Below are 26,638 nucleotides of genomic sequence, written 5' to 3'. Positions count from 1 at the left end.
CGACGACCAATCCCTCGCGGCTGGATCCTCTGGCGTTGCGTAGAGATGTGGGGTCACTCTGCATCTTCCACCGCATTTACCATGGAGAGTGTTCAAAGGAGTTGTTCGGATTAATACCTGCAGCTGTGTTTCATCATCGGACTTCGAGGGAGAATACGAAATTCCACCCGTATCACCTCGACGTTTGCCGTTCCATAACTGAGCGGTTTTCTAGGCAGTCTGAACCAGCTGCCCACTTGAGAGTGTCCATGCGGCGGTATCTTAACATCAGGTGTGCCTCCTGACCGTTTGTTTCCGTATTAAAAAGTAACTTCCATGATACTTGTAGGTCCTTGAACCACCAGCAGAATACTTGGAAGAGGATCTGACGAGCGACGATCGGGTCCCACCAGACGCCTTGTACATGCTTCACAGCATCCGAGTTTTTGGTCATTTTGAGAAGCCCGTGTTCTTAATGCTGTGCAAACACACGGAGATATTGAATCTGCCAGCCGGCTCGTTTTTGTTCAAAGTCGGTTAGTATAATTATAATGACCTTATTTGCAAGTTAAAATTTGTATGTAGGAATTCTGTTACGTATTTCAGCTTGTAAGGATGCTATTAAGGATGAGTTATGTTACTTTTGCTGCGGAAGTTCGAACACACGACCCCAAGGTTGAAAGCAGCATGCTTGAGACATCACCAATTTAGCTTTATTATATTTATTGAGATTTTTTTATTCAAATTAAATTTTAAAATAAAGAATTGGGAGACACAAGATACCGCTTATTAAAAATTCATCAAAATTGGTTCATAGATCTGAATTTGAATAAAAATATGCAATAGATATAGAATTTCCTGCCAACTCGCAGTAGGTAAAGTGCCTTCAGCGTGCGACTCTAATCCCTAAAGGCGTAGGTTCGATCCCCGGCTGTGAACCAGTGGATTTTCTATGTGCGCTTTTTAACATTTTTTTTCGAACGGTAAAGGACAAAATCGTGAGGAAATCGATAGTGTGTCAGTCACAGGAGGCTGATCTCCTTCTTGCCTATTAGACAAATGATCATGAAACAGATACAGAAATCTGAGGCCCAGACCTAAAAAGGTTGTAGCACCACTGATTTATCTATTTTTACCAATTCGCATTATGAGATTCCGTTTTTATTTAGGTTAATCTTCATTACATTATTAATCAACATTTGAAAAACGCTTTCAATTTTTATTTTATTTATCTTGACAATTAATGTATAATCTTTTAAATCTAATAATTGATCATAATCATATAGAATATCTAAAACAAAATACGAAATAAACCAACTTTGAAATATTGCGTTAATTATGAATTCGATATAGTTTTAGTTTTTGTTCCATTAACCTTGTTTTATAAAAACAAATAGTTATATTAATCTCTATTTTAATTATATGACATAATAATTGTGGTTTATTTTTTCCCTCAAATTATCGTTATGTTAAATTCTAATTAGTTTATTTGTCAAAATATTGTTATTAATCACACAATTTTAACGTCCATTTCTATACTTCGAAAGTGATAGTTTAGAATAAATAGCACCTAATAAATAAGATTGGCCAACGTCATAAAAACATACCTCCAAGTCTTATCTGAAGACCAATGTACAGTTCCACATACGTTTGCCGGCGGCTGAAATTCGACCTACCGTCGCTATTTTAAAATGTCACACAATTTTCTTGGTGCGTACAATAAATAATTGTATTATGTACCAACGTCTAATAAAAAAATCAACTAAAATGTATTTATTTTAATTCCTTGCATTAATAATTACAATGGAAAAGTTTAAATTATCGAACGGTTCCGATTGCTAGGTATCTTAAAATATAGTATATTATTTAATACAGGGAACAACACCTATCATATCAGTTGTTCCTAAGTTTGTGTGTTTATTTAAGCCTAGAATTTTATTTCCTAGATACTAGTATACATTGTTTTATTTAGACATTTCAATCAATTGCTAAGCATGACTTCAAATTAATCCCTTGTAATGGTTATTTTTTATTAACTGGCAATAATAATATCCATAACAGCGACACTCTTACCGGCCAAGAAAAGTATGTAACATAGGAATGGCGCCAAACGCACCAAGATGGCGCGGCCACAGATAATGTTACGTGTCATTATCTATAAAAAATACGCGCCTCTAGGCCCTTAAAAAATAAATTACGTTTTTCTTCATATGCATATTATTTGCATTTAAAATATACGATTATGAATACATTTTTCAGGTGATACAGACGAAAACGTGTATGTTGTACAAAATGGGCGCGTGAATGTATATATATCAAACCAGGATGGGAGCAGTCTATCATTAAAAATAGTACGAGCCGGTGAAAGTGTTACTTCGCTTTTGAGTTTCACTGATGTGTTGACGGTATGTGTATTTTTGAAATAGAATTTCAAACGAAATGTTAATGATTTTATCACTTAAGATATTTAAAATTACGTATTTAACTTGATTGTATTATAAATGTCATCGTATAGAATGAATAGTAATCACGGTAACAGACTGTATCAGTATGTTTAGTCTGCCTTTTGTAATAAGGTATGTTTCTTTATCCACTGTTTTTAGAGAACTATATATTGAGACATATATATTAACATAACAATATTAAATGATTTGAAAGTTGTAAAGTTGTTGAGGGTGCAAGATTTAGTAACGAGACTTTGAAGTATGACTCCCGTATGTCAAAAACTTATTGAATCTTGACATCGGAGTTATAGTTTAGACTAAAGTGCAGAGTAACTTAATATTTATAATATAAGGTCCTTAATGAAGTGACGTTGACGACGTAGACGTCTTTAATCTCCAACATCTCCTCGGTCGAAACTGCCTTCAAATATTTTATTGATTTCCGTCCGAATGTTTCTTTTTGTAAAGGGATCAATGAACTAGCTATAAGATGGCAAAATTACGTAGATAGCAATTGGTTAATTGTTTTGTCCAATTTTCAAAGTCCAAAAAACAATTGTGTTTTCTTTAACAGGGTAATTCGCAACCGTACAAAACCGTAAACGCCAAAGCACTGGAAGACTCTCAAGTGATAAAATTGCCCATGCGCGCTTTCCAAGAGGTTTTCAAAGAGTATCCAGATATATTCGTCAGGGTTATACAGGTATTTAAAAAAAAAATAATTATAGAAAATGTTCGTAAGAGGTTGGAGAAGAGTTTGTAAGAGGCTGATCTGAAGTTCAGTGGTCGTAATCTAAATCTTCTTTGGAGTCTTTATATCTGAAGTTCTTACCAGGCTTGAGAAGCTGAAACGTCGACGTGCTGTCTCGAGACCATTCTATCCTCAGGTTGTCTCAGTGCATAATTGTCTTAACTTGGTCAGACGAGTAGGAGATCCACCACAGCCATCACTCTTCCCTACCATTACCAGCTTGACGAGACTATTCGGTTCTCTTCTGGCAATATGGTCTAAGCAGCTAAGGACAAGTTTGTAAATGACAGTCGTTTATCTTTAGTTAGTTGAAAATGGACTTATTGGTTCATTTGCAGTCCATGGTATTCGTAACGTTCTCCAACACCACACCTTTTTACAGTCCGTCGCACGAATTGACCAGGACTCTGATCCGTACGAAAATATGGAAAATACGAAAGTTCTGGCAAGCCTTTTCTTAGTAGTGGCTATTCGACACGTTTCTGTTTTGCCATATCTGGTCAGTTTGCTCATTGCTGCTGTAGCCTGTAATGACTATGATAGAAATTAATGAAGTCCACCGGAACCAGCAAAATTTTGAAAATGGTCTGTGGGAAATAGACTAGAGTGTAATAAACGAATAAACGATATTCCACGATCCGCTCCACAAGACTTCATTTTACTGAACTAGAGAACTGTGGAATTGACTCCCTTTTGGGAGTCTTCACTGGTACACGGCCTCTAACTGTTTAAAATAAGAGCATACTCCAAATGCCGGCAACGCAACGACTAAAATAGGTGTGCATGGGCTGCAATGACTGTGATTTAAAATTTAGATTAACCCTATTAATACTAGTTAATCACCTTTCTTTTTTGATATTTATTCGTATTCATCGATTGGTTATTCCTCAGATAATTATGGTGCGACTGCAACGTGTGACCTTTACAGCTCTTCATCAATACCTCGGTCTTAGTGCGGAGTTGGTTAATCCTGTAAGTATTTACCATCTACCGGTTTAGAAAAAAAAATCTGTTGTTATTTTTTATGGGACATTTAAATGGCAGTGTTGCCATCTCAGTCGGCAACAATTCAATTGCAGTGTTGCCATGTCTGTCAATTATTACAATTTAATTACAGTGTTGCCATCTTAGTCGGCTAATAAAATACACGACATCGTAAAGAATTTGAAATACAAAAAAATAATAATAATATAAGGTTAAGATAAGATACTACATCTTTCGATTAACTTTTCAGGGTCGCGAAAAGCGTCGTCCAAATACCACTACCGCGTCTCCAATGAAGACGGTAAAGCCAGTGGACTGTAGTACAGCGACGCATTCTCCCAGCCACAGCGAAAGACTCGTTACTGAACATACAGTAAGTATATTTCCGAAACCTAACACTTACCTACGTAGAAATTGTGGCGCTACAATTGTCGTGTACTTCTTTTTAGGAAAGTGATCAGTCAGTTAATTTTGCATAGAGAGAAAATTGTAATAGGCGTGATTCGGAGGCGCTAACTCCTTAAGAGCGCAAGTACAGTGTTACATGTGTATAAACTTGAATGATCGTAACCGTATATTAATTGAGTCAATGAAAATTATGGCATTATTATTAGTATTATTCTTTATGGTATACTGTTTAATAAATACTTCAACTATTGAATCAGGTGGAATGTTATTTTTTTATTATGGCAATAGTTTTGACTTTATGAGGTGGATGGTTTATCTGGCGTTGGGAAACCTACTAATTTTATTATTTGATTTGAAAACCCTTGTAGGTCTAAAAACTGCCTTTGCATTTTAACGATATAGTAATATGGAGGCGATTTGTAGATAAATTTGATCCGATCATAGATTTTGATTTATACTATGAAGATCACAAAAACACACTGTAAAAATATACTGCTATGTCTACATTTGTCCACTCCCCCCACCCCTCCCCCGCTCTAGTAAACGGTGAAACAAACGTATGCCATACATAAAATCAAATCTACGATGAGTGATTTTGGTTACTGCCCGCTCAGCTCTCAATGAAGTTCTACATATATAGTTTTATTTTTAAGTGGATAATAAAACAAAATTGTTTTAAGAATTTGAGCATAATTTAATTAAAGATGTTAAAATATCACTTTTATTTAAATGTAACATTATTGACATTTTATATTTCGGTATTTTAAGATTGCTACGGTCTTTTCTTGAAGGACCCTCAGTCGAATTGGTTCGGAAATATTTCTGTGGGCAGCTGGTCCCTCGCGGCAAAAATTCCCCTACGAAACGCTTAGTTGCGGAATCTCGTTTGGATGTAATACATTAATATTATTAATGATTATGTTAGGACCTGGTACTGGGAAATTATAACGAACATATGTATATATAAATAATACCAGTGTTGTGTTGTGTATGATTTTCTAATATTTAAAAAGTGTGTTTGACATTCATAACATTAATTTAGTCACTAACAAATAACTTACGACCATCCTCAAAGATATTCCGAAATAGTGTAGTAAAATTCCTGATTGGGATTGTAACATTTTTATATTTGCCACGTTTTAAGTATGGTTGGATACAGCTAGGGGTAAGGATCCAGGTATTATTGGGTAACTATTTGCAACTCGTATGTACATAATGCAGATGTGTTAGTGGGGTTGCGAGTACTGATTAGCACTAGGCATGGGAAACGGCAAAAGGTGGTGCCACAGGCGCTCAGAGATTTAACCACTTAATAATGTTGCGGTAATGACTTGTCAGTATAACATTTGCTGATTTCAATAGTTGCATTGTCCAATATTATTATTGTTTTGTTTCATTTTACAGAATAATATAATAAAATCATGATATGTAACCATAGCAGTAGTTAGGACGCGATAAATGGATATAAAAGTAGTTTTTCAATTTACTTTTTTGTTGGTTAACGTTAGGCTATCTAATATCTGGCCGCGTAGTCTTTATTAGCCGCGGTAGCAAATACCTCAACATTCTCTCGCCATATACATTGTTTGCTCTCAATGTACACAGCCAACCTAACGTTTAACGTTCGGGTCTGTGTCATCATGCTCAACTGGTCTTTTAAAGTCATCTCGAAAAGAGAGTTCATCTAGAAGACATTTATTTACTTTTTCTGATGTGGGAAGTATTTTGCAGTAAAAATTTCCCTTCCTTCATTTTGTATGAGTCGAGCATATTTCTCGAGACAACGTGTTTGAGGATTCGCATATGAAGGTTATAGATGATACGTTGTTCTATATTTTATTAAGTTACCTTTCTATGTTGATTTTCCGATTACTAAATTATCAAGAACCACACAGATTTTTCCCACTAAAACTAATGCGACAACCGTAATGTTTTTAATTTAACGTCAACTAAAAGATTATTTAAAATATTTTCTATTAAGAGTAAAAAAAACTATTTTTAGGCATTTTTCTGAAATATTTGAGGATCGTCTATTATCCCACTGTGTTTAATAACAGCAAGAAGGCAGCATGGCGACGTCATCTCCCATACACATCCAGGGCCGAAGACCCAGGTCCGATATGCCTGATGTCACCTCTAATATACCACAGGTAAAGCCATACACAATTGTACACTACAACTAAAATGTCAAAAACTTTTTGTCATAGTCCGCTCTATAGTCTTTTGTCTAAAAGATTAACGCAAAGTCGAATTATCTATAATTATTTGAAACAATTTTTGTATATTCAATTACAAGGTACCAGCAACGATTATTTCTAGTAATAGCTATAAATTTTAGTCATACACAAAAACTTAAAATAAAACATATGTTAAATTAATATTTTATCTGTAATATGTCAGCAGACAATTTGACCACAGACAGAACTGGCGGTTTAAAGAAAAAAAAATGATATTTTTCTTTGTTCTAATATCGGTCAGTGATTGAACTCTTTATTGTAGTGTTACCATTGTATTAGTGTGTGCAGTACTAACAGTGTGATGTAAAAATATCCGTATCGTTTAGAAGGTTTTATTGGTTCAATATTTGTTTTCTTATCGTTTAAATTTTCCGGGTTTTAGCAATCACAGCCAGATGTCCAGCCCACGTCATCATTCCAAAGACCTAAAGAGGGATCGTCGTTTAAGAAGCATAACACTGATAATCTTGACGAACAGGTAATGCTTACGTATAAAATGAAGTCTTTTTGAACAATACCAATCATGTTTGATTCCTGATTTATAATGGTTTAATTTTTTAATTTGTATATATTTACTATAATTAATTATTTATGTTGGAATACAATTAATGTGATAGAAACGTCACAGTCTGGGGTACATATGTAATCTGTTATTGGATAAAGAATTTTCCTCAAACATGTTAGTTTACTAAATTGTTATATTTCTGGTCTCTCTCTCTCTAGTATTTGTGAAAATAAAATAGATTTAATTTGATTTTCTAAGAATGTTTCGGGGACTATAACTCTTGTATGTCAAAATCCAATAAATTTTTGAAAGTCAAGTCGGACGTACTGCTTGTCGTTATCATTCCCAAAGAGTGAGCTAAGTTTATATCTTTAATAATATGTCTTGTATGTCTAAAACGTATTAGATATATGGGATTCATAACCAGTCATGACGGCTAACCAGTCTCTACCCTTAATTGGTTTTTAACATACCTTAAGTTTTCTGAAGTCCTCTGTATTGATTTTAATAGCACTAGTAAAAGCGAAACGACGACGAAAGGATGGATTTTGTATTTAGTCCATTTTATTATATCTTGATAAAATATTTTTTTTGTATAATTATAGGCACTAATACAAATAGCAACTGAGGCCTTCATAAAGGAGCTGGGCTTGGAGAACGATCAGTTACTGACCGGGTGCGTACAAGTGAGGGATCTTCCCGCTGGGACGTATATAATGAAGGAGGAGAGTCATAAGGTAAGGTTTTATGTCAATTAAATTATTAAATGTGGTTGTCATGGCAACAATATGATCGTTCTAATTTGCAAAATTTATCTTAAAAATATTTACAAAAATTCAAACTAACAAAGCGTTTTTGTGTGAGAAATCTGCTAAAGTATAATGGAAATTCCATATATAAAAACCCGGCAAAAAAGTTACGTATAAAATAGTCTGATAAAGGCCATACATTCACTTTGTTAGAGGATGCGTTGTCGGCCTTTGAGGGAGTGGTAAGATTTTTTAAGTCTTGGGAGGTTGTATCTCCTTGAGAGCCGATTGCTGATCTCGAAATTTTTTTTAAACTTATAAATGAAACAAACTTTCTCCCATCTGGTCACATTACGACCTGGAAGTGATACAATCAGTTGTGTTCAGGTGAAGGTCTGAAAACATTAGATGATCTATATAAACAAAATATTCAATAAGTTTTATTTAAGATTTTCTAACTTGTATGTAAGGATGACTGAAGATTTTTAAAACGTAATATTGTACTATCTAGTTATAAGTCAATAGTTATTAATTAGAATATTTTTTCTAAAGTTGTATTATAACATCCCTGGTGAGCCAGAAATCATACAGGTAGCTATGGATTATATACGGGTGTTTTATACATTTATATATGATAACGTCATCGTAGGAAACATTGTGTTTACCAAAAAAAATCACTAGATTTAGTATTAAATCGCTTGCATGATCAAACGAATATATTTCGACAGCCCCTACAGCTGTATTCAAAGTACGGCACTTTATACATATGTGGACCTTGGCGTCCTTTACAACAATCCAAGGATCGAATTCCTTTTCCAGTTCCCAAATTCTCTCATCCCTTATAAATGTATGTTCAAACTTCATATGTTCAACATATTCGATTAGATTTGTTCATCTATGCATTGATGAGGTGTTGATACGTTTCTGCATATTACATTAAATTCTAATTTATCTGATTATATGATATAGGAGATATATAAACTGTATACAACTTCGTGGTAAATATCGTGAGATTCTTATTAAAGCTTACAACGTTTCTTAAAGATTACATTTCTATGGAATTCTTTACGTTTTTATTTGATTTTAATACACACATATCCATTCATGTACTCTAACATAAAGTCATACTAAAGGTCTTTTACGACTTGTGTTTGATTAGATGTACACAAAGAAGATTGTTATGTGCACCATGTACCATGGAATCATTACAATCTAGGGATCTCTAGTATGGAGACTAGCGATAGACTCTGAGTACCAGTGTTATTTTTACATTTGTCAACCTCATGTGTGGCATGATTGTGTTTCTTTTCTCGTTTTGTTATTCCGGAATGTGATTAACGTGTTTTGTTTGTAAAATATTTGCAGGATGTTGCGTTAGTTTACCTACTGTCTGGTGCGTTATTGGTATCACAAAGGGTTGCTGAAGGAGAGGGAGAAGTCCATATGTTTACGGCATATCCAGGTTAGTGAAGATTCGGCCATGAGACCAGTGTAGCGTCATGTCATACATAGAAATTTTGATTTTAATTCAATTGTAACATTACGTTTATTAGCTAAGCCAGCAATGACAGGTACTATACAGTGTTGCCAGATCAGAGGATTTCCCCCTAGATTTAAGGGTTTCTCAACCGATTTAGGGGCAGAATAGAGGGAAACAATATTTAGGGGTTTTTTTACGTCAATTTTCTATTACAGATACTTTGTGGCATGCCTTTCATTTTCCAACAATCCCATCATAACTGCCGCGTTCCGCCATCCGCTTGGTGAGGGCATCCTATGATATATCTGGGCGGAAATCAAATGAGTCTAGGGGTTCGTCGCCGACACCATCTGGCAACACTGGTACTATAGGGCCTAGATTCCCTCAAGAGACACACGGGTGCTAAATGCTAGGGGGTCAAGATTTCCTAGAAATCAAACCAAATAAATCTCCTACAAATTAATAAAGAGGTATACACATGAATCACAAATATAGAGGAGAATTTCCAATATAGCAGGCTAAAACCGAAGGTAAATTTGCGGTTAAATAAATGAGAATTAATTTCCAGGTGAAGTGGAGGGCGGTTTAGCCGTGCTGACGGGCGAGCCAAGTTTCTTTTCCATCCGCGCGAAACATTTTTCTCGTATTGGGCTGTTGTCCAAAACCTCAGTGTATAGCATTATGCGCGAGCGACCTTCCGTTGTTCTGCATATTGCCAATACTGTTGTGAAGAGGCTCTCGCCGTTTGTACGACAGGTCGACTTCGCTTTGGATTGGGTATGTTATATTTAGTTTATTTTTTATAAAATTGTATTATATTGTTAATATTTAACTCATAGTTATTTCTGGTTAAAAGTTATGTAAGTAAAAAACATCTTACGTGGCCTTACAACCTTTCTATATGCCTCAGATTTCTGAATCCGTTTCATGACCATTTGTCAATTTAAAAAATTAATTGCTGTTCATTTGTGTCGCTAAACCTCGGGAATGGCTGGACTTATTTGGCTAATTATGATTTTGAAATATTTGTTATAGCTCAGGGATGGTTTAATCGGTGGGGAACATTATATATTAGGTCCTTACATATGAAATTGGCGTTTTGTATGGGAGGAACAAAAAGTCGAATATTTTTAAATATAATATATTTAATTAATCAAAGTATGAACCATTGTTATCTATGCACTTTTGCCATCTCATAGGTAGTTCATTGATCCCTTTACTAAAAAAACTAGTCGGACGGGAATCAATAAAATCTGTGAAGGCTATTTGGACTGCCCCATCACAGTTAATTTTTTTCCCTTGCAAGAAATTGTCCAATTTTCGAAAAAAAATGGTAATATGTTGGAGCAAGGTCCGGGGAGTACGGAGGATATCTTAGACATTCCAATTGAAGCTCTTCTAATTTGATAGCCGTCTGTTGTGCAGTGTGTGGTCTAGCGTTGTCGTGAAGTAGCAGTGGCGTGGAGCGATTGACCAGCCTAGGTTGTTTAGCCGCTAGCTTTTCCATCATGGTTTGCAATAGACATAAGCCGTAATAGTCGGGCCAGATTTGAGAAAACTGCAATGAACAATACCGGCACTAGTCCACCAAACGCTTATAAGTAACTTTTTTGGGGTTAATTTTCGCTTGGGGCAGGATTTGGCTGGCTGGCCAGGATCCAACCATTACGCTGAGCGCTTCCAATTATCGTAAAGAATCCATTTTTCATCACAGGTAATGATTCAGTTTAAAATACCTTCATTATTGTGCCGGTTCAGTAATGTAACGCAGCAGTCGACACGCGTTTGCCGGTTTGCTTCAGTCAATTCTTGAGGTTAGGTTAGGTTAGGTTAGGTTAGGTACCCAATTCGTGAGGTACCCACCTTTCAAGCTTTTTAATATTTCCAATTTGCTTCAAGTGAATTAAAACAGTTTTATCACTAACACCGCAGCCTGCAGCTAACTCGGACGTCGTTTCCGCAGCACTAGTGCCACGGCGGAACTCGTACTCGTAAATAATGCGATACTTTAAGTTTTCCATTTTGTAAAATGAGTGACGCAAACAGAAAAAAACAAATGAATGATGGTCATCGAAGCACAAATACATGAGTAAATAGCTGTACAAATTTGAATTTGAAATTCCTATCCAAAGAGGAGGTATTTGAGGTCAAAGTGGCCAGTACGACAAAACGCCAATTTCATATGTAAGGACCTAATATATATAGATATATACCATGTCAAAATTATTAATTTCTAAAAAGACATCAAATATTTCCCATCTAGTAAGTTTTTATTATATTATTTGGTTAGATTTCTTTTGTATTTTTAGAAATTAAGAATTGTGACTTGGTTTTACCTTTAGAAGTTCGAGTTTCACAGCTGTAGAGGTCCGATCTCTTTGGTCGGTATTAAAAATATTGTATTAAGTTTTGACACAAATATATATACGGTGATACGGGCCAATTAATAAAAAAATCTTTCGCTCTGTCCAGCTCTCTGTCTGAATTTTCAGGTGTGTGTTTTTATGAATAAATTCTAATCAAAGCAAAATGTCAGAATATTTTTCTATTTGGACATTGTTTAGGCAATAGAAAATTGTTCTTACAAACGCTATGAGCCTCCCTCGGGGATTGTGAGGTTGGTCTCAAAGTTCTCCATCTATATCACAGACAATTTGTTGGATGCATTTTTCTTTATACAAGATGCCTTTACTGTCTGATCTGATCACTTCCTTCTTTTTTTACACCGTACGAGCTAGTGTTGCCAGGTTTTGTACTTCAGAGATGAAAATAGGAATAGTTTGTTTATATTATATTTACTTATAAAATTAATTTGCCAACGACTGCCTGTTCTCATGTCCTAAGTTTTTTTAAAGGTATTTTTAGAGTCCGGCCGCGCAGTGTATAGGCAAGATGAAGAATCCGGTTCGACGTTTATAGTTTTGAGTGGTCGTCTCCGGTCTGTCATCACCCATCCGAATGGAAAGAAAGAACTGGTTGGAGAATACGGAAAAGGCGATTTGGTTGGAATCGTAAGTATACATGATTCCCAGATTATTTTTGTATCGATATGATATTCGAGAAATATCCACAAGTTTTCGGTATCTATTTACACACATTTTGTCGACGGTGTTAAATAGCAAATAGCTGTGCAGTTTAGCTCCAATATAATCTATGTCTTTTATTAGGAATTGGTCCAAAAACTTGCAGAATTGTTATATTTTTACGTAGATATTTCAAACTTGCTCTATGATGCGGTGAAAAATCTTCATGACTTTGTTAAAACTAACTTAAATTTACGTATAATTAGACCCATAAAAATAACATTTGATTCCTAAAATAATATAGTTATATTTTAAATGAAAAAAAAACCCGTCCTTTAGGTGGAAATGGTAACGCAAACACGTCGTAGTACAACAGTTATGGCGGTGAGAGATTCCGAATTGGCGAAGTTGCCGGAAGGGCTTTTTAATGCGATCAAGCTCCGGTTCCCGGTGGTCGTGACTAGGCTTATTAACCTGCTTGGACATAGGATCTTGGGTGAGCTGATAACATTTAATACATATTTATTATAATGTACTAGAAGTAAGTACTAGTAATAGTGTAAGCATAGTATATCGAGTTTTTTGTCAATGTTTTTAGCGGCCTTCATATTAAATAATTAGTCGTTTATTTGCATAGAACGGTACATTCCAATAAGTAAATTATAAAAAACCGCACAATCAGCCAAATTCCTCGGTTTAATGAAAACTGTTTACGTAACTCAGTCATGTATCGTATACCTTCAGGTCATAACACAAATTACCAGCAAATAGATGTATAAAATGCTTAAAAAAATATTTAAAAAGCTCTGGTATCTTTAATTAATAATGGTTTTGTTATTCATCCTTTATATTAAATTATTATAATGAACAATGAATCTTAAAACTTATAATTTAGAATTTAGTATGAATTTGTACTTTGTTATATTTTTTGTATAAATAGGTAAAACTGTGCTTTATATTTATGTTTGAATGTGTATTCCGTTTTTGGCTTTTGTGTATAATCTATTTGTTAGGAATACTTTAATAAAATAAAAGGAATAAAATAGGCAAATGTCATATTAATTATCATAATGTCAAAACATAAGTTTTAAATACACTGCGAAAAAAGGCATTTTGCCTTTAACAATTTATCATCTTCCCCTTGAAAACATTACACGGAAGGAATTCTAAAATCTAGGAAGGTGATTAAATAGTTTGATAACTATGGCGTAACAGATTTTTAGTACAACATCGTTGTGTAACTTGCAGACACCTATAGCCGTGTTGCACCTATCGTTATTTCCTAAGAATTTTTACTATATAACTTTTAGTGTTTTATTTTCAGTTAATACACTGTTTAACAATTGTTCTATATGCAATCTTTAATATAATTTACAAAGTATTGTCATAACTTGGTGGTCACGGTGACTGAAGACAAAAGGTGTTGGATGTCAAAAGTATCACAGCTGTAGAGAAAGTTGTGTTATCTGTATTTATTTCCCCGGAGTTGATATCGACTAAAATTATGTAAAATAATTATAAGCTTATAATAATACATATCTTCGATCCGTTAAACAAGTGTTTTCTTTAAAAAAATTACATATTTAAAAAGGGCATACTTTTGCCCTTAAAGGTCGACAACGCACTCACTAATATGGAGTTCCATGGACTGCGGTAGCTGGCTCCGCATAAACAACATAAATTTAAACTCAGTGGCCTCGGTAATAGGCGAACCATACTTATAGTTAGTTAAGAAACAATAAAAAAGTTTTAATTATTGTCTATGGCTAGCGGAAGTCCAATGGGAAGAACGTACTTTTGCGTATTACTGGATTATGTCACTTTTATAGAACAGGGTGCAAAGGCAGGAAGGCTCTGTTTTTTATATATTCTACGTACTAGCCTGTCGGGCATGCAGTCAGGCACGTATGTGACCGAGGAGCTAGGTAGTAGGCGAGTGTCGAAGTCTCCCCTTTTTTAAAAAGGGACATAATTAACTAAAAGGGTTGGCGTCCCACGCCGGGCCCGGGCGACACCTACTCCGGAAATATCGTCATGATATTTATGGGCGAGTCGAAGGCTCTGTTAGTGATACCGCTGCCCGTGGACACTAAATGCGCGAGTGTGTTGGCGAAAATGACGTAAACTTATTTTTCTCACACAAGGGAATTAAATTTCAGGATCTTGGCAGAAACCGACGGCGGGTCTTGGTGGCGCGGCGGCGATCGAGTCCCGTCCCTCCCAGCACAACTTCTCAACCGTGGCCGTAGTTCCAGTTAGCGACGATGTACCCTTAACGGCGTTCACTTACGAGCTCTACCACTCGCTTTGTGCTATAGGTAAGAAGAAAAATCTCGACACGAATTTCATTGAAGAGTTCAGGATTTTATTATTTTAGTTTGTTTTTCCAGGTCCCACGGTTCGTTTGACCTCAGATGTGATAAGAAAACTCCTCGGCCTGACAATAATGGACCCCAATAACGAATATAGGCTTAGCTCTTGGCTCGCACAACAAGAGGATAAACATAAGGTAATAGTGTTTTTACAGTATTTTTGTGCAATTTTCTTGAAAATAACAATTTTAATATATTCACTTTACTGACACGCTGTTATAATAAGTAAACTTATTGCAATAACAGTTCTGTATACTTTTAAAGTCAAACTTCGTTATCGGCGTTTGAAAAAAAATTACCGTCACATTTTTCGCGCATCGTTTTCTTGTCCCTACCACGGTTGATTCGAAGAGGTTCGAAGCCATTCATAACAAAAATATATAATAACAATGATAATAATTTTACTATGTAATAACCTTAGTAGTAATAAGGTAAAATCAAATAATTGTATTATTTGTATTCATGTCTATGATAATGAAAGCCTTTAGTTAAACTTTATCTAATTTAACTTCATTTATCCAATTTCTGTAAAGTTGCATATAGAAGATCATTTTTCGAATAATACTATGACCTATAGAGAAGTTTCACTTCTTACGTGTGTACACACGCACACATTTTTTTATTATTGTTTATACTTTTTACCTCTGGAAGAAATTACTACTAGTAAGGCAGTCCGACGTAATTTATCGGGTTTTTCTATTGTACGTTTACGTAAAAACAGTGTTCCAGCTGCAGGAAAAAACTCAAATGATAACATTGTTGACTTCAGGTGGCATTGTACCAATGCGATCCCAGCCTCACCCAGTGGACTCAGAGGTGCATCCGTCAGGCCGACTGCATTCTCATCGTGGCCTTGGGAGACAAGCAACCGAGTATCGGAAAGGTAAGATTCATTTTGTTGGCTTTAGTCGTGACAGTCACGATAGAAATTTTGAGTACTCCGGCCTTGACTTCATACAGTGATTGAAGCCAGGTGAGGCAAATATGTGTAGTTAGCTAATTCTTATTATAGATGGCGCAATTCTAAATTGTATCATAAAATAAGAGATAATAGAAAAGAGAACATTTTAGGCAGTACACAATGAAGAGGTTTGAAAAACGCAAATTATTTTAGCATTAACGGTTGTGTTTTGTTTTCTAAACCTTTTGTCTATTAAATTCATGTTTCCCGTCACCAGAGGACGTAGGGAAATATTTGAAGAGTTTGGAAGATTTTGACTTTGTTTACTAACAATTTAGTATTTTTTTTAATATTACGTATAAAAGTCGATTGTTTAACGTTTTAAAATTTCATTTGTTTTGTCTATTAACGTTACTTATCTTACTTATCAAGAATCATACTAATAAATAAATATCTTGTTCAATATATGTAAATTATGTCGACACTTATTAGTATAAAAATCTTTTCAATTCTTTAGTTATGTATTCTTTTATTCATTCTTTAGTATTTTTTTTAAAATCGCTTAATTTTTTAGTTTAAAAATTTATTAGTTCTGGTGTAGGTTAAATAATAAAAATATTTATTTATTTTCAAACACCATTTCCCACTTTGTATATAAAGTATATTAGTTTAAGAAGAAAATTAAATTAAATTTCAGATCGAAAAGGAAATCGAGCGTCTAGCGATCCGAACTCAGAAGGAGCTCGTCCTACTGCATCGAGAGGGCGGGGCCAACCCCACGGGTACGGTCCATTGGCTCAACATGAGGACGTGGGTCAGTCAGCATCATCACGTCCGGTGCCCTCACAGGATGTTCACGCGCAAGAGCCAGTATAGAATTGTGAGTATATTAATATAACGTGTAAAAAGAGAATTAAAATTGTTAACTAAAATTACTTTATTTTTCAAACTGAAATTCATATTATAAATAATTCTATTACATTTACGAATATTGATAAGAAAGATGACGATGAGAGAAAGACAGATGATGAAAAAGACAAGGTATGCAAACATATTCAATTAATGGCATCTACAATATCTTATTAAATTTAAAAAGTGTTATTTGCAAAGAAAAAAAACTTAACCCTCCCGTTAAGTTTTAGAACCAATCAAAAAGTCAAAGTCAAAAATCATTTATTCCTATAGGTAACAAAATGTACACTTAAGAAAGTCAAAAAAGAAACATACATTAAATGCTTCTAATTTACTGCCAGTAAAAAAAAAATAACATTTACTGCCAGTTCTCAAATCAAGGGCGCAGAACGCAAGAGAAGAACTGGCAATAAACTCTCCGCCACTCTTTTTAATCGCGAAGTTTTTCTTTTACACAACGTTTGTAAGCAACAATTACACCATGTTCCACATGATATAAGAAATTAATATGAATAATAAAAAGATTTGTCTCAGATCGTCAAAGATCCTCTATCAGCAGGTGGCATCGTGAAATAGGAGCACGCACTTACATTCTCGTGGAACCAGTTGGAATGTACCTGATTCAGAAACATTTCTCCCTGTCTGAAATTCAGCACAAGCGCTCGGAAAAACAAACTGATATTAATCTTTTTTGAAATTGGTAGACTTACACTATATTTTCTGTATCATCAGAGTGAACTGTACAGCAAAGTGCTGATGTCGGAAGCGAGCGTCCACTCCGACTTCAGCCGTCTGGCTCGTTGGCTCACGGGCACCTCCGTGGGACTGGTGCTGGGTGGGGGCGGAGCCCGAGGAGCCGCCCACGTCGGGATGGTGAGGGCCATACAGGTGGGTTATAGCTACATTTTTCTTACTTGTTACGTTCGAATATTGTGTATTGTTTCTTAGAATATATATCAAAGCAGAAATCAGATATTTTTACGGAAGGCCATTTCATTATAAACATGTGCGTGTAAACGTAAGAAGAGAAATTCTTCTTTCTTTATGATCTTATTTTTCGAAAAATGATTTACTATATGCAATTTTGCACATATTGCTTAAATAAAGTTAAAGAAGATAAAGTTTAACAAAAGGCTTTTATTATGATAGACATGAATACAAATAATACAATTATTTTATTTTACTTTATTTCTACTAAGTTTATTACAGAATTTCATTAATTGTAATAGAATTATTACTATCATTGTTATCGTTATTATTTATTTTTGTTATTAATGGCTTCGAATCTCTTCGAATCAATCATGGTAGGGACAAGAACAAGATGGCGCGTAACGGAAAAATGTGACGCGTAATGGAATAATGTGACGCGTAACTGAATAATGTGACGCGTAACTGTAAAATGTGACGGTATTTTTTTTCCAACGCCGATAAAGAAGTTTCACTTCAAATACGTGAAGAAGTCCCTTGATTTTTAATCTTTATTAATGTACAGTTTAGATGTATTATATATTTTTTTCTTGTTATCCTAATATGCTAACTTCCTTCTGTACCATTGATCGGACCCTCTTCATGGTTAAAGGCCTCCTCCGGCTTTTCAAAATATCTCAGACCATGGCTTTTTTTCTCCATTTTCTTCCTGCCAACGCTTTAATATCTTATATCCACCGTTTGGGGCGCCCCTTTCTTCTTCCTCTTAGTCCTTGGTAGTATATAAAGTCCGCCTTTATCCGGCATCTGGCTTAACTTATTATTCTATTATGTGTTTTACATGTTTGACAGCAAATCCTCCAAAAATCCTCTGTCGCTTTTACTGTTACGCAAATATATAGAAGATATACCAATCTTGCGTAATCTTACACTGAAATTGTATTTACAGGAAGCCGGTATCCCGATAGACATGGTGGGCGGAGTCAGTATTGGTGCGTTCATGGGCGCCCTCTGGTGCATGGAGAGGAATATTACCACTGTTACGCAGAAAGCCAGGGAGTGGTCGCAGGTAGATTTTAATATTCTTGAAAATTAAAAAAAAAAATCTTTCGCAACTCGGTTTTAGTAAGAGATGACTTGAACAGGTACCGAATTGTTTTTCAGAAAATGACCCAATGGGGCAAACAGCTGCTCGACCTCACATACCCTGCGACGTCAATGTTCTCGGGGCGTCAGTTCAACACCACGATAAAGGCCACCTTTGGCGAAGTACACATCGAAGATCTGTGGCTGCCCTATTTCACAGTAACGACAGATATCAGTTCCAGTTGTATGAGAGTGCACAGACACGGTAAGAGGCCAGAATTTCTGGCAGAAACAAAAATTTTCTTCCTAACAATTTGTGTGTTTTGAGGACATTTCTGTCGTTCTTTTGTTTAAGTCAATTTTTCACGTGTAGCGATTAAATGAGCTTCACAATATGTATTATGAACCGTTGGAAAAAAATTTTTTTTTTAAATATTAAGATTTTGTGAAAAAGATCATTTTGTTTCTGTGAAATTGGACAAGTGGGGCACAATTAACACATTCATGGACAGGAAATTATCTTTTAAGTTAATTAAATTCCACATTTTAAGTTATCTAAATGTCCGCCTTCCACTGCGAGCGGAACGGACCCATTAGGGACTCGGCTACACTCGTAACGATGACTTTCATACAAGTGTTGCCAAAGCGGAGACGGCATGTATGAAAATCATCGTAACGAGTGTAGCGGAGTCCACAATGTGTCCGTTCCGCTGGCAATGGAAGGCGGGCATTATATTTAAAAATCACAAATGCGTTTACTTATTTAAAGAACTCTGAAATATTAGTAACTAATGTAAAAAAATCTTCATACTCATATAAGGACATCATAACTTTGCATATAAATAAACGAGACAAAACATTTTTCTTAAATAAGGAAACGCGAATTATAAAAAAAACAAGTTGGTGTTACTATGCATGGTAACGAGCCGATAGACCGACTGCCGACGAGTCCAGCTTTTTCATAAAATGCCAGCTACTTGCTTTTTGTGTACCGTTTATCGCGGATTGTCTACGCCACATACGATCAATATCTATGGTGGCCGACGAAACCTTTTCGTTTCCGCTACAGTGATTTTTATTTTTCCATAACCACACTCACTTGCATTTAAGTATATTTATACAAAATGCTATAATAATGACGTGTATTGTACAATTTGTTGGTGTTCCAAGATTTTTTTTGAGAAATTTACAAATCCGACATTCGCTTTGGGTGTTGCCACTACTCAACCGAACGCTTGTGATTGGTTTACCGAATGACTAACAATTAATGGCTGAATTTTTGGCTAATTTTGGGTGATTCTGAAATTCGGTGCGTTACAATGTCGGGTTGGGTGTGAATCTTACATTTCTCTATCATTCACTGTTCATGCATGAGTGTGGTTCTTTATATCCATTTATTTCTGTTGATACATCACTGTAGTTGTAGATAGCTTGCATGAGAATAATGGTTGACCTCCATCGGAAATTTCAAGCGACGAATCAAAATTAGTTTGTGTATCACTAGTTTTTGCGCTTAGCTGTCATTGTCTCGACGTACACGCTCGCAGGAGCTCTAGTCTTTTTAAGTCGACCTGTCTGGAGAGGGATTCTCACTGGTTTCGGTTCTCGCACTGTTTCCTTTCCATGGAGTGTACTTTTCACGCACCGACGGCTTGTTAACTGTGATGGCGCATCGCAGGTTCTCTCTGGCGTTACATTCGCGCTTCGATGTCCCTCAGCGGCTACATGCCCCCTCTCTGCGATCCCGTAGACGGCCACCTCCTTTTGGACGGCGGCTATGTCAACAACCTCCCAGGTAAACCAATCACGAGGCAGGGCTGGACGTATATGGACCGAGACGCGCACGCGGACCGGTGCCGTCCTTTTCTAACATGACGTGCGAGAAAGGGACGACAATCTTTCAGACAATAGGGAATATGTATATTTTTGTAATTCATTTAAACTGTTTTCGTGGTTATTGTAGGAGATAAAAGTTACGAGGAATAGTGTAATTTAGTATTGTCTTTGGTTAACATAGCTTTCACACATTGAAAGAAAACATTTTTTTAACCGGATTAAAGCTATTTGTATTATTATTAACTTATAATTATTTACATAATTTTAAAAAAATCCGACGTTTCGCGTGCTTTACAGCGTGCGTGGTCATGGTGGCTGAAGACAAAAACCCGTCATCTTTTAGTCGATACCAACTCAGGGGAAATAAATACAGATAACATAACTTTCTATACAGCTGTGATACTTTTGACATTCAACACATTTTGTCTTCAGTCACCGTGACCACGCACGATGTAAAGCACGCGAAACGTCGGAAAACAATAAATTTAAAATTATGTAAAATAATTATAAGTTTATAATAATACAAATAGCTTTAATCCTATTAAAAATTGTTTTCTGTCAATAGTGTAATTTGTATAACAATTCTCAATGCATATCCCCTATTTCGCTCGCACCGAACTCGGTCCATTCTCCGTCTATGAGATAGGCTGAGTGTAAATATTTTTCTCAGTAGATTCATTGCTTTGGTATGTCTTAACATTGCACTTTGCCTGAACCCTTCAGCTGTTTGGATATTTACACTCGGTCGGGAAGGTAAGTGGCAACTGGAAAAGATCTTGAGACATCACCGGCGGATCGACGACTGACGTGACGACTGTACATGTATAACAGATATTTATTTTTGCACAGTCATTTGTATTTGGTTAACATAGCTTTTACACATTGATAGAAAACAATTTTTTTAACCGGATTAAAGCTATTTGTGTTATTATAAACTCATAATTATTTACATAATTTAAAATTTTTCGACGTTTCGCGTGCTTTACAGCGTGCGTGGTCACGGTGCCGTGTCGTGAAGCATGCGAAACGTCGGAAAAATTTAAATTTAAAATTATGTAAATAATTATAAGTTTATAAAAATACAAATAGCTTTAATCCGGTTAAAAAATTGTTTTCTTTCAAAATATTTATTTTGTTAAAAATGTATTGCGACAAGACAGCTTTTTAGTGCTTCAAATAGTTCCAATGATTTAATCTGGCCTATCTTGAGCCTTCATTAGAACAAATAATTTCTATCAACTCCCTGTAACTTTTTGATACAATTATGACTTTAATTTCTTTTCAAAATTTTCTGTTCCTAACGTAGAACAATGATAATGTTACCAAATCTGCTACACATCGCCAAGACTTGACTGTCATCCTGAACTCTTGTGACATTTGACCTGACCGTGGGGCCTGACTGCTGGCTGATTCCCGATCCGCACACAAATTGTCCAGACAACAGTTTGACCATAGGTATTCTATGGAGGTACTGCCGAGCATCCATGAGTATCGCTGGCATCTTCCCACCGATTTGCGATACCATGGACGGACACCTGCTATTAGATGGATGCTATGTTAATAATGTACCAGGTAACTAGATCATTAAGAGAATTACTTTTATACCATGTGTACCGACGAGCATTCAAAGTGAATGTTATGAAAGCGGATGATGAGAAAAAGGCCAGTAACAAGTAGAGATCCATGGTCTCTGCCTACCTCTTCGGAGAAAGGCGTGGCTATATAGATTGCCTCGTTTGTTCTTTGTCTTCTTTTTACATTGCTGACTCATCAAACGATAAATTAACGTAATTAAAAACGCAATTGTGTATATTAGAAGTTATCGCATATGATATGCTGACCAAGGATACTGTAGGCTAATTGAATCTATGAACAATTTCAGCCGATGTGATGCGATCGTTTGGGGCTAAGCACATATTGGCCATCGATGTAGGCTCCCAGGACGATACTGACCTGACCAATTATGGAGATGACTTGTCTGGCTGGTGGCTGCTGTGGAAAAGGTATCTTTTGTGATGTAGCATAAAAGACTTTCTGTCTCTTTCTATTATATCTACTAGGAAAAGGGCAAAGCTACGGTCTCGCTTGTATTTATTTAAGCTAAGTTTTTTGAAGTGAAACTTCTTTAACGACGTTGGAAAAAAATACCGTCACATTTTTCGGTTACGCGTCACATTTTTCGGTTACGCGTCACATTTTTCGGTTACGCGTCACATTTTTGCGTTACGCGTCATTATTTTTCTTGTCCCTACCACGGTTGATTCGAAGAGTTTCAAAGACTATTAACAATTCTATTAGAATTAATGAAATTCTGTAATAATTGTATTCATGACTCACGTATATGATAATAAAAGTAGTTTGTTAAACTTTATCTAATTTAACTTTATTTAACCAATTTCTGTAAAGTTGCATATAGCAGATCATTTTTCAAAAAATAAGGTAATTAAGAAAGAAGAATTTCACTTCTTACGTGTCTACACTAGCACATTTTTTTTTATGTAATGGGAGGCAAACGGGCAGGAGGCTCACCTGATGTTAATTGATACCGCCGCCCATGGACACTCACATTGCCAGAAGGCTCGCTAGTGCCAGACTTGGTACACTCTTTTCCTAAAGGAGCCTCAGTCGATTTGATTCGGAAAGACAAAGTGGGCAGATGGTAAGGGCAGACACTGATGTATATCTCATACTTGATCGAGTAACACCCAAATCCAAACGGCTTCAAATTTTTGGACATCATTTATTTTTAATATTTTAAAGTGATTATAGACAATGTTATTCAGCAATAGGGTTTCTTATTGTCCAGTAGTTTTTATTAAATGTTCGAATATGGAATATTTCCAGGTGGAATCCCTTCACTAGTCCCGTGAAAGTGCCAAACCTTCCAGACATACAAAGCAGATTGGCTTACGTCTCGTGCAATCGTCAATTGGAAGTAAGTTTTGTGTATTTGTATGATTTTAACTGTTAGTTACTCTCGCTAAACTCAAGATTGGATCGATTTGGTTAATTATGATCTTGGAATATTTGTAGAAGTTCAGAGATGTTTCAAACCGTGGGAAACATAAATAAAAACTGTTCCTAGCTGGAAAATACTTTAGAAATTAAAACTCTTCAAATTAATCATTTGGTTGTCTTATGTCATCAGAAGTTTGTGTTTCACAGCTGATCTCTTTTCTCTTTTTTAATATATTATTAAGTTTTGACGAAGTTACGAAGTTCATCAAGTATTATTTATATTGCAATTGTCTCAAATATTAATGCTGAACAATAAAATACATCAGTGTCGCTACCTCTTGAGGTCTGGTCCTCAGATTTCTGTATCTGTTTCATTATCATTTGTCAATCTCATTGGCAAGTAGGTGATCAGTCTCCTGTGCCTGACACACGCGACTTTATGGGTCTAAGGCACCTAAGGTCTTCCTTCACCGTTCCAGCGAATGCGCGCAAATAGAAAGAAAATCCAAGAGAGTCCAAAATCGAATCTAAGGCCAGGCCATACCAGGCCAATACTGCTTATTGCTAAACAAAAGGTGTTTGAATAAGCCATGGAGGAGATAAAGTGAAGTAAAATTCTTCCCAAAAATATTGTTGGCCATTTCCAGGAAGTGAAAAAGTCTGATTACTGCGAGTACATCCGCCCTCCGATAGACCAATACAAGACGTTGCAGTTCGGGTCTTTCGACGAGATCCGCGAAGTCGGCTATCGACACGGGACCGCGTACTTCGAGGGGCAGAGGAGGGGCGGAGGGGGAGGAGTCAGCGGAGCAGCGGCCGAACGACGCAAGCATTTAGCCCAGCCCTCGCTTACTGAGTGAGTTCAAGTTCCATCTTTCTTCTATTACCAAGTGTCTCGATAGTTATTGCAGTTTCCCGAAACTGTTATAACTGTTCCCTTGGTCACGGCATCACGCTTGAACGGCTGGACCGATTTCGCTAATTCTTTTTTTGTTGTGTTTGTTATTGTCAGTAGCGAGGAAAATTCAAAAAAATAGAATTCTTTTTTTCCAGTGCATAGCGCTTTTACAATTCAAAGTTTTTTATATAACCTCATGGCGTTTGACATAACATTGACAGAATGTGTGCTGCAAATATCGTCAAAGAGGATGTAAGGAAAATGAATATCGTTTAAAACAAATGCTTCGATCGGAGTTATTGTATTAATAAAATACATATAAAATAATTACAGTCGCTAATTGTTTGTGGCATTAATCTTGAAAATCCATGTTTTTCAAATGGCCAGTTATATGTCACCTGTTCCCCTGTTGGAATACCAAAAAAATATATAAATATAAATATATATATATGCGCCAGAAAAACAAACAAAGATTATTGTATATCATAAAGCATTTTTAGTGAATTATACCAATTTGACATCAATATTCATAGTTAAGACAAGACAACGTCTGTCGGGTCCGCTAGTTTTAAATAATTAAACTTATTATTATGACATTTGCCTATTTTTATGTATCATCCTTTGCATATAAACGACTTATTATTAGTATTATCAAAATAATATCCAATATGGCAACTGCACCATATCGGATGTTACGTGCGTTGGAGTTTCAATTTTATGTGACGTTAAATTGATCCATTATTGTGACTTCAATATTCCAGCTACACGTTCACGGACCTTGCTCAAATGGTCTGCTCGGTGAGAACGGCCCGCGACGGCGACAACGATTCCTCTTCATCGTCAGACTATGAAGAGGATCAGAGGCACTTTGAGGGTTACGCTTCGGAGCCCAGCGGTGGGATATTAGAGGTATGTTTTTTTTTAATTTAAAAAATACATGAAGTTTAGAAAATAGTGCAGTTTTTTTGGTAATAAAAATTTTGAATTGATATAAAAAATTACTTTTTTAATCTTTGAAGTGAAACTTCTTTAGGCGCATGAGGGTAAAATTTTTACGGATGAAACGAAATAATAATAATATTAGCGTCACGAAGGTGTGCAGCGTTTTTGTCCAAGAAAAGGGAGAGACCTATTGAGACCGATTGAGAGAGAGAGAGAGTAAGAGAGTGAAATCGAGAAAAAATACACGCTATTGGTTGATGTATTCGTTTAGTAGTTACATAACGTCTTGGGCAGTAATCGCAGATTTTTTTATATATTTATATTATCATTAGCACGTATACTGTGTGTAAACAGTGTGAATATAGTTATACCAATACACGGAGTGGTCACATACTGGTACATGATCAGGCTATCGAGGCTTTTACCTTAGTAATATGACTGGATGGTGTTTGACTAACTATGTACGGTTTGGAAGTAGCCACTTATATGATTGCACGGTTTTTTAGTAATTTAAGTTTACAGTTTGATTTTGTTATACAAGTTTAGTTTCATGTCTAACAACTATAACGTATAGTTTTACTATTTAAAAATATCACTATAGTGTCATTTATCACGTAGAAAATAAATTCTCATAAAAAAAGATTGTTCTTGTATAGTATATTCGTTAAGTTTTCTCAACATCAATGTCCGGTGAGAAAACTTTCTGTTAACTCTTTCTGGAAACCATTGGACTGATTTCAACAATCTCGCCACGCATTTTACTAAGCTACATTTGACACAGACGTAGTCTATAAATTATAGATATATAATATATATGTATGTATGTAGATGTCGTCAAGCGTCGAAGGGGCGGCTTGGATCAGCGACACGGAACTGGTGGGCACATACTGACAGCACGAGAGTAGTTAGCCATTTTGTTTTTTTTCGCTAGGCACGGCTCACACGGTGGCGGATGCGAATTGCGAAAGAGTTAAACATTCCGTTAAGTATTCCGAGTTATAAGACGGCGACCGAAAGTAACCGATTTCTATGGCACAGCGCCGAACGCGCCGAGGCTCACCTGCTGTTAAGTGATAGACACACACAATGCCAGAGGGTTCGCGAGTGCGTTGCCGGCCTCTTAATTTTTTTACGCTTTTTTGAAGGACCCTAAGTCGAATTGGTTCAGAAATACTTCAGTGGGCAGCTGGTTTCACAAAGTGGTGGGCTTCAAACGCTTAGTTTTGGAACGACGGACGTCGTAATA

The 26,638-nt window shown here is 35.9% G+C and overlaps 1 protein-coding gene across 12 annotated transcripts in view; it reads left to right on the top strand.

Annotated features, from left to right (window-relative positions):
- The window catches only part of LOC123713548 (neuropathy target esterase sws), a 36,493-nt gene that overhangs the window by 6,399 nt on the left and 3,456 nt on the right, over positions 1 to 26,638 (top strand). Inside the window, exons 4-29 of one of the 12 annotated variants that reach the window (XM_045667671.1) lie at positions 329 to 515; positions 2,239 to 2,384; positions 2,998 to 3,126; positions 4,066 to 4,146; positions 4,409 to 4,531; positions 6,624 to 6,716; positions 7,186 to 7,281; positions 7,914 to 8,045; positions 9,423 to 9,519; positions 10,106 to 10,314; positions 12,393 to 12,548; positions 12,900 to 13,056; positions 14,720 to 14,878; positions 14,951 to 15,069; positions 15,702 to 15,815; positions 16,531 to 16,713; positions 17,478 to 17,633; positions 18,622 to 18,741; positions 18,837 to 19,023; positions 20,437 to 20,553; positions 22,050 to 22,166; positions 22,477 to 22,597; positions 23,439 to 23,529; positions 24,200 to 24,408; positions 25,212 to 25,359; positions 26,221 to 26,268. In XM_045667671.1, the coding sequence (XP_045523627.1) occupies positions 329 to 515; positions 2,239 to 2,384; positions 2,998 to 3,126; positions 4,066 to 4,146; positions 4,409 to 4,531; positions 6,624 to 6,716; positions 7,186 to 7,281; positions 7,914 to 8,045; positions 9,423 to 9,519; positions 10,106 to 10,314; positions 12,393 to 12,548; positions 12,900 to 13,056; positions 14,720 to 14,878; positions 14,951 to 15,069; positions 15,702 to 15,815; positions 16,531 to 16,713; positions 17,478 to 17,633; positions 18,622 to 18,741; positions 18,837 to 19,023; positions 20,437 to 20,553; positions 22,050 to 22,166; positions 22,477 to 22,597; positions 23,439 to 23,529; positions 24,200 to 24,408; positions 25,212 to 25,359; positions 26,221 to 26,268 (3,495 nt within the window). The other 11 variants (XM_045670983.1, XM_045670159.1, XM_045669292.1 and 8 more) reach the window with 11 other exon arrangements.

This window comes from Pieris brassicae, chromosome 1, assembly GCF_905147105.1.
Source record: "Pieris brassicae chromosome 1, ilPieBrab1.1, whole genome shotgun sequence".
NCBI lineage: Eukaryota > Metazoa > Arthropoda > Insecta > Lepidoptera > Pieridae > Pieris > Pieris brassicae.
The sequence above is the reverse complement of the archived record's forward strand: the minus strand, read 5'-3'. Positions and strand labels throughout refer to the sequence as shown.